Source organism: Triturus cristatus, chromosome 10 (assembly GCF_964204655.1).
Source record: "Triturus cristatus chromosome 10, aTriCri1.1, whole genome shotgun sequence".
NCBI lineage: Eukaryota > Metazoa > Chordata > Amphibia > Caudata > Salamandridae > Triturus > Triturus cristatus.
Genome location: NC_140593.1, coordinates 1,092,355,679 through 1,092,372,507, shown reverse-complemented (window position 1 = coordinate 1,092,372,507; position 16,829 = coordinate 1,092,355,679). Strand labels below are relative to the sequence as shown.

The 16,829-nt window shown below is 42.8% G+C and overlaps 1 protein-coding gene across 2 annotated transcripts in view; it reads right to left on the bottom strand.

Moving 5' to 3' along the window:
* BAIAP3 (BAI1 associated protein 3) overlaps window positions 1-16,829 on the bottom strand; it is a 1,035,958-nt gene that overhangs the window by 288,024 nt on the left and 731,105 nt on the right. For both annotated transcript variants that reach the window (XM_085629280.1, XM_085629278.1), the window contains exon 8: window positions 596-809. In XM_085629280.1, the coding sequence (XP_085485406.1) occupies window positions 596-809 (214 nt within the window). The remainder of the gene's footprint in view (window positions 1-595; window positions 810-16,829) is intronic.

Sequence of the window (16,829 nt, the reverse complement as noted above, 5' to 3'; positions counted from 1 at the left end):
ACTGCAAATAAAGTATAAAAGAGACTGATCTAGAGTTGCATGCACTGAAAAATTCTCAGATTTCTATAGGAAGTTATAAATCCTGAGGAGAATTCACCAATTGGTTTACCTTCACCATAGAGATGGGATGGTGAAGGAAACCCCTCTGTTCCCTGATTATTACAACTATAACGGTTTAACTAATAGAACACTGAACACTCCTGAACAAGTCTTACATTTTACAGAAGGTGTTGCTTATACTATAACCCTTACTCCTTCGCTCTCTTCTATCTATAAGTAATAATCATGCATTATAATTTTTCACCGAAAATATTCACTTTCATGAAACTGTACTATCATGGAACAGTTCTCTTTCTTCCTAGTGTACAATATATGAGCTTTTAGAATCTCGTTGCAACAGGATGAAAGAGTATTTCATCAAATCCTGGTTCCTTTCTGAGAGATGTGCTCACGTCATTAGTAAGGAATGCAATGAGATAGAATAGGATTTAATGTAACAACCGGTAAATAATATATAGATTTCTGTCCTTGAAGCAGAAACATTTAACCCAGCACATGTAATATATAAAAATCTCTAATATGTTTGAATACTTACAAATTAAAGTTTTCCTTCCAGACTGGATTGAGAGTATTGCTCTTGACCTCGGTAACCTGGATGTACTTAGCAGGCAACACTTCTCTTATGCTGGACCTCTTCTCTACCTTTTCCTTCTTCTTTCTGAAGCTAAACTTTCTTTCTTTCTTTTCTTCTGTCTCTTTTGAATTTTGCATGATCATTATTCCAAGCATGCAGTATGGATCACTGAAACCTAGTCCAACAGAAAATGAAACATTAATTTATTTTTATTGTGCTTCCTTTTTTCGATCCTGGATTGCAATGTAAAACATTTTTCCTATCACAGACAGAACTATGACATGTGGAGCTTGTCTTGTTAGTATTTGTAATGTTTACACTTTACATGAATTAATAGTTTCCAGTTTTGTCAGTACACAGATTCAACAATGTTTCTGAGATTTCCAAGTTAATAGTTAAATCAAAACAACACAGTCTTACATGTTCCACAAACTATAATAATTCAGAAATATACTTTTCCCTCATAGCAAGTCATGTATCTGGAGTCAATTTATATATGCCAATATTTATTTGGATCAAAATATGAGACAAAATAAGAGTTGAAGATTGTTAGCTGTTGGATACAGGCAGCTTTAGCTGTCTGTTGACAAGGCCTACTTTTTTCAAAACATAGCATATTGGCAAGAGCTGGACTTTAAGGTGATGCTTGGAGTGTCTTCTTGGTTTGTAGATGCAGACTTCTATCTCAGAGACTGACTCTGGAGATAAAAGGCTGCATCTACAAACCAGATGCCAGATTGTAACTAGAAGTCTGGCAATGCTCCAGAAAATAATTCCAGCACGAAGGAAAAAACTGGAGACCAGAGAAAACCTTCCAGATGACCAGGCCACACAGCAAGTCTAAAAGAAAGAGAACAAAAGGAACTGGAGTTCAGTGAGGGAACAATGATGCAGAAACAATTCAACACAACTGGACTCAAGATGGACTCCCCTTTTATAGTGCTCAACATGATGTGACACCATTCAGGAGGTGGTTCGAACATCTTGGATTGGGATGCCAACATAAATAACCAAAATATTATGTATAAGGGCAAAAAACAAAAGATAATACTGGGTATATTTCCTAATATATCTTTGAAATATTCCATGGAAAGTGTCTTTTTTCCTGCATGCTGAGTCACCACTAAGACGGCATGAATAACTCCTTAATGCTATGCATGCTACTGAGTGAGCCGACGTGCATTTTAGGGAAAAATATGGAAGCCAAGATCACAGTGGCGTGCTGGAGGAAAGAAGGCCAAGGCGCGAGTTGAAGCCTGCAGGAAGGAGATGCAGTGGCCAAATCCATGTTCGGTTGCACCAAAAAGGTAAGAAAAGATGCCTTACACATTTACTTAGTGCTTTGTGCCAGCCTCTTGCTTCATGATTGAATGGCTTTGTTATCTAATTGAGGTGTCTGTTTTTGAATTGATGGCTTTCCTCCCTTTCCTTGTGTTTATCCCACCAAGCAGTTTTTCAGTTTCACAGTACACAGTATATTGATTTGATGAGGTATATCTTTCCACTGCTGCCTCGATGGGGATTTTTTTAAAGTGTCCATTTAGCACTCCATCGGCGCGCTTATGTGCTCTCCCCCACTTGTATATCTGCCTCCCTGAGTACATTATTTCTACTCTCCTCCTCTGATCCTGGACACTCCCTGTTCATTTGATATTTTGTTGTATATGTTTTGTATTTTTAATTTTTTGTTCTATAAGGGCCCAACCACTGCTAAATGCTGCTGGGATGTTTGCTTCCTTTATTAGTGATTATGCACATTTTTTCTTTCTAACTTACCAGTCCAACATGGCTGCCTGCCAAGTGAAATTAAAAATGGCCACCATGCATCACTATTAATTCGCTCGTATGTATTATGACCATGGCTTCCTGTTTTCCATTTTTACAGACAAAATGCAGACAGAAAACAATCTATTTCCTGTTTGTATGCATTTTTAATAGGCAGAAAAATGCAGAATATTGTGCTTCTTGTGAGTGACTCACCTTGTTGTCCTTCATGAATTCCAGACCAACTATTAAGCAGATAGACAGCATGAGGACATAAAAACAAGGTGTGATTCCTTTAAAAACAGGCATATGTTAACATATATTTGTATATTACTAATATTTACCTGTCGGTGTAGTGGTTTGTTAAATTTTTCTGCTTAATTTTTCGAAAACGCGATAGGCATCAAAGTACGAGTGAATGTTTATCAGTTAAATAAATGTGGAAATATACTCTTTTATGACTCCATTTATTCTCAAAACCTAAAATAAATATGGATAAATACCAATAAAAGGGCAAAAAAATAAATATGGATAAATAGAGACGGAAATGTTAAAAAGAAAATACCATAAAACCAGGAGCAATAATTTTGATGCACACATGCATGTATATTCCAATACATGTGTCAGTGGTCATCTAGGAATTGGTTTTGTTTATCAGGCCTTTGCGATGAGGAGAAATTTTGGTTTTGCCAATGTTTGCTTTTATTACAGGCAAAAACGAAATATAAGATGCCATATGTGTAAGATATTTAGTAATAATTACCTAAGCAGAGCAACATCCAAAAACTGCTATTGGGGACAATGTCTGAAACATATGGCCATTATTTATAATAAAAGAAACAGCAGCCTATACACTAACCTTATTCCCAAATAAAAATGAAGAATTAATTTCCAGAATTTTTAATATCTCTCAGAGCTGTATTTAGTACATGCGTTGTATCAAAGATTTCTGTAGTTCAGTTTCATATGATGTCACTTCTAGAGACTGTAGGGTGGATGGGCAGGTAATATGATGGACTCATTATAAGTACTATACCATTGCGATTCGCAATTTGCAATTAGGAGGGGACATTGCTTTCACATTCCCACCTAATTGTACTTCTGAATGGCTAGCAAAACCCATTTTACGATTCAGAAAAGATTTTTCAGCTCGCAAAATGGATTTACTTTGGGAACAGTCCAGCCCGAACTGCCAAGCCATGTCTTGTGAGCTAAAGAATGATGATGGATTCAACCCAGATCTGTGACTGGATTCAACCTAGCCTGGCTGATGAGGGCTGTTAGCCCGAAACTAGTCCCAGGAGGCTTGTTTCCGGTCCAGGGAAGACATGGCTTGGCAGTTCAGTCTGGACTGTTCCCATGAGGCACAGGATCAAGTCTGATTTGCATATAGCTGTGTCTGAACTGGGGTGGCAAAGTGAGCTAAAGAATGACGATGGATTCAACCCAGATCTATAACTGGGGGTGAGTGTTTGAAAAGTTTCAGCACTCCGTCCATCATCTCCTTGTGTTTGCTCTGTATGTGTTATGACATGCATTTTTCATATTAATGTAGTAAAATGTAGAAAACAAGTTCATGTTTTAATATGACAAGAACACCAAGTATGGCTATCCACACACCCCGGCTGTAGGATTCCTCCACAAATCCCATGAAGATACCACTGACAAGGGCTCAGAAAAGGTTGAACTGATTCCACGGTTAAAGGCGAGAGGACCACATGATGTCCCAAAGAGGAGTGCTATTTTAAAATTGGCAAGCATGAAGGACTGGGTTATTCTAAGACCCAGCGGTGCCAGGGGACAACACCTGAAACCTTCGTGGGTTACCTGTTCTGGCGTACAAAACACAGAGACACGGGACACTTCCAGCGACGTCAGAGATCAGCGTTTATTTACTGCAGGGATACAGAAATCACAAGAAGTACACAACGTGTAGGTTCTCGGAGACTGCTTCAAATTGCAAAAGTGGATCGCTCCTTTTATACACGTTTTTGCCATTGCACAGTATGGCGAACAAAGGTTACAACTCAGTTCCCACAATAAACTTCAAAAGAGTCGTGTTCATGTTTCAGGAGGCCGGAACATAATTACAGCAGCATTGCCGGTTCCCAACTGTAAAAACATATCTACCCCGCAATAAAACACATTCCATTCTGACCGTAAACACATTAGGAGAGGGGACAAAAACAGATGCAAAGAAAGGACAAGGATGCACAACAGGTTAGAAAAGAGTGTCGGGAGTAATAAAGGAAACTTGATGACAGGATCGAAGACCTCGTGTTCAATGCATGCATGACTGAAACAATAGGCTAGCACGGCAAGATGAGTCTCGAGCGGGGCCATCTGCCTTCGCCGTGTCATTTCCCTTATCGTAAAAGTCACCCTCAAAGAAACACGTGTCCCTCATGTAAGCTTGGGAGTCCCAGGGTCACGAAGCGGGCAACGTCCGTTCGCTGGCTACTTGAGGGCAAGAAACAAAATGGATGCCGTATCTAAAATGGAACCCGAGGGTTCAGATGAACAAACCCAAAAATGAGACGAACCATACGTGGTTGCGTAACGAAACTGCGTACACCCACTATACTCGTCATTTGCGGTTAGTAGACACCAAACTCATCCATATTCGTCACCACTCAAAAAGTGTCGTTCCGTCTCACACGGAACCTCAGACGCTCCTTTTGCCCTCAGGTAGGCAAGCACTAGTCAAGATCGGAATCGATTTCAATATTCATCAGATCGTTCACCTGCTGCTGGAACATCATTCTATTCATCAATGTCTCCTTGGTAACAGATGGCCGTCTTATACACGTTGTAGCACAAAGGCCACATAAGGCAGGACCACACTGTACACAAAGACAACACGTGAATAGAAACGTTACAACAACCCCTACGATCATCAGAATTTTCCAACCCCAAGTGGATATCAAGCCCCAAAACCATCCTAGAAGTGTCCAATTACCTTCGTCCACATGTATGGACTCGGAAATCTTGTGCAACTTTGAGATGGCTTGGTAGACAGTTGGAGCATTGTCAGGAATGAAAATGCAACAGCTCGAATGGATAACTTTACACACACCACCTCTATCTGCAAGAACGACGTCTAGAACCATTCGGTTCTGCAACGTCATGAGTCTATCCGCCTGAAGTTTAGCTGTTAAGTTACCAAGGGCACTCGCGGTAATATTAGCAGTCGACTCGACTACACGGGTCAACTGTCTTAGGTTCCTACTATTAACCATAGGTCCCCAAAACGGCAGGAAACCCTTAAAGAAATCTCCTGCTTCTTGACCGGCAGTATCCTCTTTGCTAATAACGCCTCTCACAACTCTAGTCTTGTGATAGTCTGAGGCAACTGTAAAAGTCGGTGGTAAAAGATTCGCAATATAACAGGTACCCGAAAAATCACGGGGTAACCATGTATATGCGCGTTCATAGCATACGAAATAAGTGCCCTTAGCAGTCAGGAAAACAGGGGAAGAGAGCATCGGTAGGACATACGTGTCAGTACAAGCACTGTTCCCAAGTTGTGCTCTCGGATTTCGACCCAAACCTTTCAAGCAGAAATTACCGAGGTGTGGTACAATCCATATTGGGGACGAGCTCTTAAGCTGTCTATCACCCACTGAAACACTATACTCAGCCTCACTCAGATCCTTATAGGCTTGCACCTCTTCATCTGGGATAAGCGATGCATCAAAAACATCTCTATCTAAATCCGCTATCGCTATCGCCAAAGGCTTGTGGTACGGACCGGGACCAAAATTGACAGAGCGTGGCTCTCGACTGGGGTAGGAATCTAGTGCACTACGAAACATAGTTTGGAATGCTCGAGCGGAACCCTGGGAGCTGTAAGGAAGGACCAAATATGGAATACCCCTATCCATGGTATGTGGCATTAACCCACACACCCAACAGTTGGTAGTATTCATCACCAACTGATGCTGATGTAGGAGTTGAACGAAGGAGTTATTCATAAATTCCGCACGTCTAACCTGTTCGTGTTGAGGCAAAGGATGAATAGAATGTGGGGAAACAGTGGTGATGGAGCTTAGTTTAGGAGAAAGGGTAGGTGAAACAGAAGGCAATAACAACTGTATTCCAAAATACACTCCGCCCACCAATAGCACAGATACAGTCAGAAACAGTAGGAATACCTGAAACAGAAAACATTTTGTTCGTACAACCCTATATAACTCTGATCTCTGCGCCGACATCCTTTCTACTTCCAACAGCTTAGAGAATGCCATCCTCTACAAACCGTCCGTGACGTACTTGACGCACTTCGTTCTGAGTAGCGATTATCAATCCCCAGGAGTTCCCAGGAATCGACAAAAGTAACCGACTTAGCGTCAGAAACCTGCTAAACAGAAAGGAGTACCCGCACGGCCCTATGGTAACCCGGATGGTAGGGTTTCCTCAAAACGTTCAGTTTTAATACAAATCTCTTTAGCAGTGAAAAACACATAAAAACTCAAAAAGAAAGGATGTAATTGTCCATAATGTTCATAGCACCGAAAAAGGAAAAAAAAAAATATACGACTTAATTTTTATTAGTCCTTGAACGAAGAAAGTATCGACTTCTTCCAGGTCGAGTTTGCTCTACAAACAATTGTTCAGCTGGCGCAACAGTGTTCGATAAAGTGAACGACGAGTCGGACCTTGGGTTCTCTGCTACTGATGACTCCACAAGTGGGTTTGGCAGCGACAAATCATCTCCTACAGGTTGAGCGTCACTAAACGGCACAAAATTTAAAGGAGTCTCAGTTTCCGTTGCCGCAATCCCAGTTCTCACCCAACCGTCTGTTGGTGAGGGGATCGGTACCTTTTTCGTGTGGCCGGCGTGAACCCAGTTCTTCCCGCCCTCCAATCGAACCGCAGTCCTCGTTGTCAACAAGACTTGAAAGGGTCCTACGAATCTTGGCTCCAAGTTACGTTTCCGACCAAAATTTCGGGTAACGACCCAATCGCCTGGCCGGAGCTGATGTCCAGGACCCTCTGTCTGCGCCGGTAGAGCTTCAAAGACCTGTTGATGGATCAACCGTAGTTTAGTGGTCAAATCATGAAGGTAATCAATTAGCATTGGATACTCAAGACTATCAAAGGCCTTAGGTCTCGGGACTCCCCAAATGTTTGCAGGGCGGCCGAACACAATCTCATATGGGCTAAGCCCTACTCGAGAGTGTACAGTCGCCCTGGTTGATAGGAGAGCCAGAGGCAAGGCATCAGGCCATGATAGACCAGTGGTAGCTTGTATTTTTGCAAGTTTCAGTTTCAGGGTACCATTGTACCCTTCAACCAAACCCGCTGCCTGAGGATGATTAGCACTATGGAATTTTTGACGGATTCCAAGGCCCTTACACACACTCTGCATCACACTTCCTACAAACTCACTTCCATTATCCGACCACACGATCCGTGGCATTCCATACCTAGGAAAGTATTCCTTCAGCAGGATTTTCGCTGTGGACAGGGCAGTATTATCCTTAAGAGGATAGGCCTCAATCCATCTAGAGGACGCACAAACCACAACCAAAACATACTTCAGGTTATTGCATCTCTCCATATGGATAAAGTCCAGTTGGATCACCTCAAAGGGACAAACAGGGGGAGCAAAATGACCAGGTGGAGTGGGGGTGCCCTTGCCAGGATTGTACATCAAACACACCATGCAATTCTTAACCACTCTCTCAGCACACTTAGTAATACCCTCATTCTTCCATACAGGGGACAAGAACTTACATATCCCTTTTGCACTAATATGTGACAACCCATGAGCCATCGTCACGACAGCTAATACGTACGCATCTGGTAACATCCACCTCTGACGTTCCGTCAAGTCAACCCAACATCCATGCATATCCAACCTTCCCGAACTTTCTTTCCACTTGATCTTTTCAGCTTCAGTTGCCTCGTTCTGAATTGCTTTCACACTCTCAACAGTGTCTTCACACATACCAGTTTCCGTCGGCCATCTCACTGAACTTGTCACGTAAATTCGAGTTGTAAGATTCTTAGCCGTTTCCTTAGCAATCTCATCCTCAAATGCATTACCACGACCAACATCATCCGTCACTTTCCGATGTGCACTATATTTAACAATCGCCACTTGTTTAGGCAATGTAAGTGCATCCAAAAGATCATTCACGAGCTGCCCGTGTTGGATCTTCGTCCCATGCGATGTCATAAATCCTCTTTCTCTCCAAAGTCTTCCAAAACTGTGCGCAACGCCGAATGCGTACTGACTGTCGGTAAACACATTCACTCGCTTTCCCTTAGACAAGACAGATGCCCTTGTCAATGCAATCAACTCTGCCGCTTGTGCTGAATTCTGATTCAATCTCGCAGTTTCCACAACCGTGCTCAACGTCACTACAGCATACGCAGTCGTCACATCGCCATTCGGCAATTTAAAGCAAGAACCATCAACATACAAAGTACCATCGGGATCTGCCAAAGGAGTGTTTTTCAGGTCCACACGACCCTTTGTTTCTTCCTCAGTTCGTAAATAACAATCATGTGGTGGTACATCATCTGATTCCATATTACTCGGCAACAATGTCGCCGGATTCAGTACATTACAACGCTTGATCTGTATATGACTTGCCAAAAGGGTCAGCTCGTACCCAGACAACCTTGCACTCGTCAGATGTTGAGTTTTTGTACGATTCAGGAGAGTATCAACTGCATGCGGAACCATCACTATGAGCATATTATCCATGACAAGACCTGCGGATTGTCGAATAGACGCCGCAGCTGCCGCCGTCGCCCTCAAGCAACTCGGCAACGCTCTAGCCACCGGGTCTAAGGTCGAGGAAAAATATGCACATGGGCGCTGCTTGTCACCAAATTGTTGCGTTAAAACACTCAACGCACAGCCTTCCCTCTGAGGAAATATGAATTTTATGATCAGTTATGTCCCCTATCTTAGACCCCAACGGCTCCATGTACATGCTACAAGTACATGTATGTTCCCTCCAGTTCTAGTTATGAAGACGCAAATACATGTGCGTCCACCGTCAACATGTCCTCTTTCAGATCCGCCATGAATGAGTCGGATATTCCGTTCCTAAGTATGAAAGGCCACCGACTTTATGTGGTTCACTTTCCACGTTTTACAATTCAGGCGAGTAGGCCCTGAATTCTGCCATCAAGCCTTTTCCTGCTTTCTGCCTCTGAAAGCTCCAGTCCGAGCCCGCATCTGTATCCATGAACTTTGTCCTACTCCCTGCGCGGCTAACAATGCCTGATCCGGCCCGTTGCCTGCCAAAAAACTGTATTTCACCTTCAAGATTATCTGCTCCGCTCCTCATCCGATGCATTCTTGTCTAGTAGTTTAGGTAAACATTCTTCCAGCTACCGAGCAAAGGGCCAGGCCTCACTGTCCTCACGCAAGTAATTCATAGCCCCGTTACTATGGAGGATTCCTGCCCCCTCGCATCTCATGTAGACACTTAGACGCTTGTACACGCACTAACAGTCAGTATAGAATAGATTCCGTCCGAGAGACCTTTCCTTTTGGATAATACAGTTCTTTAAACATAAGATATTAGATATGATTTGGGATTAGGTTGACATGACCCCCCAGACTTCTGTCTCCACATGTAGAGCTAAATGTCAAGTCCCCTTCACCCTCTAGTTGCACGTCAATCACATGTCATGCGGCTGCGCACGCATCTCTGCCAAGTATTTCTGCTGACATTGCAGGATTCTTTTATGGATCCACCCACCTGTGACATCATGTTTAATGACGTTTTTAGTTTACGCCTATGTTTACGCCTATTTTCATTACGTATGTGTCGTATTATCTGTATTATCAGCTGTTACGCCTCCTGCATCTGTCTTAATGTAATGCTTTTCATATAAATATCTTTACTTGTCAATAATGTATTGCTGATCCCTTCCTGAACCTTCGTGGTGATGGAATATGGTTGCCTAGTTCGAACTATAATTCCTTTGTAAGGAATAAAGCCCTTTTCAGAACCTCTAATACCACGGATTCTGCCTCTTATTTTGACTGAGTTATTCTTACTAGACTTTACCGCATAAAAAATAGTACAGGTAATTTAAATATTTACCACATAAATTGGCGCCCGAATAGGGACACTTTCTCATCTCACGCGCCGGAGGTGCGTTGCAGGCCCGGTCTCCTGCCACAGCCGGACGGACAACAACGCGTACCCGCAGGATTTCCTGTATCTCCCTCCGACCAAGCGGGGGTGACTGAGGCTGCGATCAACACCCAGACGAGGCGGTGAGAAGTGCGAAGTATCCCGACCAGAGCCTAGCTGAGAGAGCAAGATCCGAGGTATACAGAGGCCCACCAGGTTCCGAAGTTCCGAGTCGAGTCCAGTCCAGTCCGGTCCAGTTCAGTTCAGTTCCGAGGCCTTCCGTTCCGTGCTACCCGGTGAGTACCGTTGCTGGGGAGGCAGTTAGACGTGCACATTAATTTGTGCCGGTCAAGACGGGTTTGGGTACACAAATCCGGTCTGCACTGTTTCAGCAGTGTATCTGTACTGTTTAGCAGTATATCCAGTATGTTCATGTATATAATTCAGTATTATCTAGTATTAGTATTATGTCAGTAACTAGTTTTCTTCTAATTATCATTGTTCGTTAAAAATTAAATGTTAAATGTTAAATGTTTTACTGTGTCCAAAAATTGTGGTCTGAATGAGTGTTCTATATTGTGTTTATCGTATTAATTGTGTTCAAGTCCAGTTCAAGTAAGAACCAAGTAACAAGGTTTGAAGATGCCGTTCTTTTCAAAATTAAGACAGATCAAAACTAGAAAAGGAGTACTCGAAGAAGCTGTTCCCATTCCACCTAGGGACACTCCAGGGTATTTCATGTATCATAAACATGGCCTAGATGCCGTATTATATCTTGACTTATGGGTGGACTACACCAAGGATCTAGCAGAAAGTCAGAGGTGGCCCGCAGCTGGGACATGGGATGCAGATTGCATCATGAGAGTAGAAGAAGAATTATGGAAAAAGAAAGCCAGACAGTCACAGAAAGATGCCATTGAGTTATGGCGTAGAGAATCGCATAGGCGCACAGAGAAAGCGCTCAGACTGGAAGAGAAAAGTAGGGAGAACTCAAATAGAGCCCGAGAAAACGTATTAGTTGAGGAAGGTATCCGAGTAAAAACAGAACAAGTAGACAGACAACGAAACACTCTTATGAATGGTATGTATCCTCTTTTGGCCGAAGGTTTACCTAAGGCCACCCCGGAAATACCGAAAGATTTGCCACTCCCATTACTTCCGACTAAAGCACATCCCAAGACCGCAAAGGATATTTTCCTTTCCTCTTATTTAGACGATGTAGCTCCAGAATATGTTAATGGTCTACCACACATGCCACCTGTCGATGGTGCTCAACGCCGAGATCATCTGCCCCCTCCTCCGCAACCACAAACTCCTCCGCATAATCCAACAGGTTCATCTGTTTCCACCGCTTTTCCTGCATCCACAGTCTCTACCTTACACCCCACGAATCCTTTCATGCCTAGCACCTCAGAAGGTGCGACAGCGATTTTTGCCACACCACCATCAAGAAGCAAATCGTCTCTTAGAGATTTAGCAAACCAACGTACACCCCAAATAGCAACATCCGACATGTTTAAAGAACATCTTGTAGATTGTAGATATGATCCAGTGCCCGGTAAAAATGACAGAATGGTGCTGTCATCACTACGTATACGACGAGCCTCAATATATTTAACGACGCTACCAGGAATGGTTAAACATTTAGACAATATATATCGCTTTGTCCAAACAGGGCAAGGCCCTGAAAGTATTGACGAAGCCATGGAATACCAGAAAGCGGATATACAGAGACAACTGTTACGTTTCTTCATAAACTGCTTGATCAGAGACAAAGATAGGTCCGAGGTAGACCAGGATGAAATGCAAGTACTTACCCGATGGGGTCAGAATATATCCGAGGGAAAGCATGATAAACAGACATGCATAGTAGTTATGTGCCGAAAGATCCGCAAAGAAGTAGAACGAATACATAAAGCCAGATTAGAGGCAGACAAAACTGAATCAGAGGGAGAGGAGGAGGAAGAATCAGAAATGCCCACAGGACAATTAGAAACGATAGCTTATGTAGGTAGGGGAAGACCTTGTAACAATACCAGATACTTTAATGACCCGATACGCCCGATACGTCCAGAATGTAACAGACATTTTCAAGCCCCTATGTTAAATATGAAGTCCCCTGAACACTTATTCCAGGCTGCTGATAAATTACTCCGAGACCGAAGGGGGTATCATATGCTCGATTCTATGGATGAACAAGAATTAGCCAGGTCAGCAGTACAATGGGCTGACAGTTCTGAAAAATACAGTGATGATGCGTTGGCACACACGTTTTTGAAACTTACCCCAGACGAACAGCGTTTAGCTGGTATATACATGATACAGCATCTCGTTATATTGTATAGAAGCCAACACTCCGATCCCGGTCCCCTGCCTGATATACTGATAGAATTACTCACGAATAAATGGAGAGGTTCAGGTACTGATTTAATTAAAGAAATTCTAGAATATCGACACCAGTACATGGTCTTCGTATGCCCAGAACATGTTTCAGTTCCCCCCAAGTTGGAAAGAAAAACATATCACATAGACAGACAGAATCCCTTACGCGAAGTGCACCCAGTCAGAGGTGAGGACAATATTCTTAAACGCGTGTTTGTGTACGCGCCCATAACTAAAATTGAATTATTAGAGATGAAGAAAGTAGTACCTAGCCATGACAAAGACCCAGCAGGTTTCCACCGTGAGATAAAAGACATGTTACTCTTGGGAGAGTATACTTACCCGGACCTTATGAAAATATTAAAAGTCCTATTACCCGCCGGTATTTACGAGAAACTCAAAGAAAAGGAATGGGAGGTGGGAGACCAAAAGATAGATTGGACAGTATTAGAAAACGAAGAAAAGGCCCGAGCTGCAGGTTCAGGGCTTGGGGAAAGGACTACAGCATTACCAGGATTACTAGTGCAGGTACTACCACGTTTATTAACTACGAAAAAGGAAGACTGGGGTGCAATCTCAGCCTGTAAACAAAAACAAGATGAAGACACTAGTGATTTCTATTCCCGATTTGAAAAATGTTTTGGTATTAATAGTGGCATAAAAGCAAGCAGTGAATCGTATCCACATCTATTTGTGACAAAATTAGTTGAGAATTCCCTGCCCCAAGTCAAGAGTAGAGTACTAAAATTCGAGAGTACATGGCAAGGAAACACACCGTCACAGATGTTACAAATGTTACAATATCATCACAATAGAATTAGGGAAGAACAAGAACATGAACAAAGACGTATGAAGGACACGAAAATGAAAATGCTTGTTGCTCAGTCAGTTCCAGCTGACAGTCATAAAAAGGGTATGACACAGTCCAATGATTCAGTAGGTCCTGTTAGAGGGACATGCAACTATTGTAAACAGCCAGGTCATTATATACACGATTGCGCAGTTTTGAAACATAATATCTCTACGGGTATAACGAAAGAGAGACCACGTCCGCCTAGACAGGATCAGATCCAACAACAAGTACCTCAGAATATACAGCCTATGCCAGCTGTACAACAGACCGCACCACAACAACAACAACAATTACAACAACAGCCACAGCCTATTGCTGCAACACAAAACACGACACAACAGATGTACCAGTATGCACAAAATGACTATCCAGAGTATCAACGCTACACATGAAATAGCCTAGAGAGGGAAGTTGGCTTACCCCTTATTGAGGTTCCAGTAGATCAAGAAGGTCCTTATGTACAAAGTCAGTTATTAGGGAAAGATAGAAAGTTTCTACTCGATACAGGGGCAAGCAGAACCACTATCCGTCACAGCGAAGTCCCATGGGTACCCCTCTCAGGCTCACAAAATATTTCCCTTGGTTTTTCAGGAAAGCCTACTGTTAACGAAGTATCGCAACCACTTGCATTTACAGTCGGTCCATTAACACGGACTACAGATCTATTACTTACGAAATCATGTCCAGAAAACTTGTTAGGTATAAAAACATTGAAGGCTCTAGGAGCTGTAATATGTTGTTCTCCGGAAGGAGTACGACTATTTTTGCGTGACTTTAAAGGTCACTACGTGTCTAGAGACATGGATCACCGGTTACAGAATCTACCTGCACATTTATGGGCACAAGGCCCCACTGATGTAGGTTGTATGCACATTACACCATATCGAGTCACACTCAAAACAGGAGTGGTACTACCACGAATGCGACAATACAAATTACCGCCAGATGCTGTTGTGGCTTTACTGCAAATCATTGACGAGCTCATCGCACAAGGGGTGGTTGTAGAAACCGACTCCAATATATGTAATTCCCCGATAATTCCGATTCTTAAACGAACCGATCCAAAAGCACCACCAGTATATCGACTAGTTATTGATCTGCGAGAATTAAATAAATGCATTGTACCACAATACCCCGTGGTCCCAGATATCTCCTCATTATTAACGGCCATAGATTCAGAAGCAACGTTCTTTACTGTAATTGATCTCAAGAACGCTTTCTTTAGCGTCCCAATCGATCCGGAAAGCCAATATTTGTTCGGATTCAGTTTAAATGGACGAAGTTTTAAATTCACACGCGCACCTCAAGGATTCACAGAAAGCCCCAGCATCTATAGCCAAGCACTGAAAAGAGAACTTGACAGTATTCACATGCCAGCTAACACAGCCCTGCTTCAATACGTCGATGATTTGCTGATCACCGCACGAAGCAAACCTGAATGTGAAAAAGCATCACTGACGGTTTTACATTTCTTAGCCGACAAGGGGCACAAGGTGTCCCCTTCGAAACTACAATTCTGTGTCCAGCAAGTTGTGTACCTAGGGCACTTGCTGTCCAAATGGGGGAGACAGCTCACACCTGATCGCATCCAGTTAATTATAAACATGCCATCACCCAAGACACAAAAGGAGGTACGGGCCTTCATAGGCCTCACTTCGTACTGTAGGCAGTGGATCCCCCAATATGCATTTTTTAGCTAAACCACTCATTCAGTTGACAACACAGGAGGCAGCGACACCGACTGTCCTCCCTTGGACTCAGGAACATACACAAGCTTTTGAAAGCTTAAAGAAAGCTTAATGCCAAGCACCTGTTTTAGCAACGCCATGTTACAGCAAACGTTTTACACTCTTTGTTACAGAACGTGAAGGTACTGCTTTGTCAGTACTCACGCAGGAACAAGCAGGATCACACAAGCCATGTGCTTATTTTTCTAGTACACTAGATCCCGTAGCTCAGGCTCTTCCTGCGTGCCTGAAATCAGTGGCAGCAACAGCTTTAGCAATCAGACAAAGCGATGCCATAGTGTTAGGACATCAATTGGCAGTACAAGTACCACACGCAGTAGAGGTTCTCTTGAACCGCACACAAACACAACACTTGACTATAGCAAGACTCACCGGTTATGAATTAACATTGTTTCAGCCACACATAGAAATCAGACGTTGTAATACATTAAATCCTGCCACACTTTTGCCAGTAAACGGAACAGATCCATTAGCACATGATTGTATTGAAGTCATTACTATCACGACGAAACCCAGACAAGACTTGACAGATATCCCTTTATTAGATCCGGACCTAACATTGTATGTAGATGGTTCATGTGTGAGAACAAGTACAGGAGAGCTAGTGGCCGCTTATGCAGTCACAACAGACACTGAAGTCATTGAAACCAATTGTATTAACACTTTGTCAGCTCAAGCAGCAGAGCTCATCGCTCTGACACAAGCCTGTATTCAAGCCAAAAATAAGAAAGTCAACATATACACAGATTCACGTTATGCATTCGGAGTCGTCCATGACTTCGGCGTACTGTGGCGAGAGAGAGGTTATTTAACTTCTCACGGTGCCCACATCCAACACGGACCCCTCATTCAAGCCCTATTAGACGCAATTCATCTACCTACTGCAATATCGATTATGAAATGCAAAGCCCATACAAAAGTTACCGACATCATTTCTCAGGGTAACGACCTAGCTGACAGAACAGCTAAACAGACTGCTCAGAATCAGACTCATACAACTGACACGACAAAGACAATAGTCCCGACACCAACACATTGCATGACAGTTAAGGATCCCGCCCTTGATGTAATTGACATACAGACACATGCTACACCAGAAGAAATAAAGAAATGGACTGAATTAGGAGGGATCCAAACGGATCAAGGATGGATGACGAAGGGAAAATCTATATGGTTTCTTCCCGATTCCATGGTTCAAGTCATCATTAACACAATACATAGTCCAGCACACCTAGGAGAAAAAGCTATGCTAGACAGCATTCAACACATTTGGTTCAACAAACACTTGCGAGCAGCAGCCAAACAGAAAGTACGTACCTGTATGATATGTTGTCAGTTTA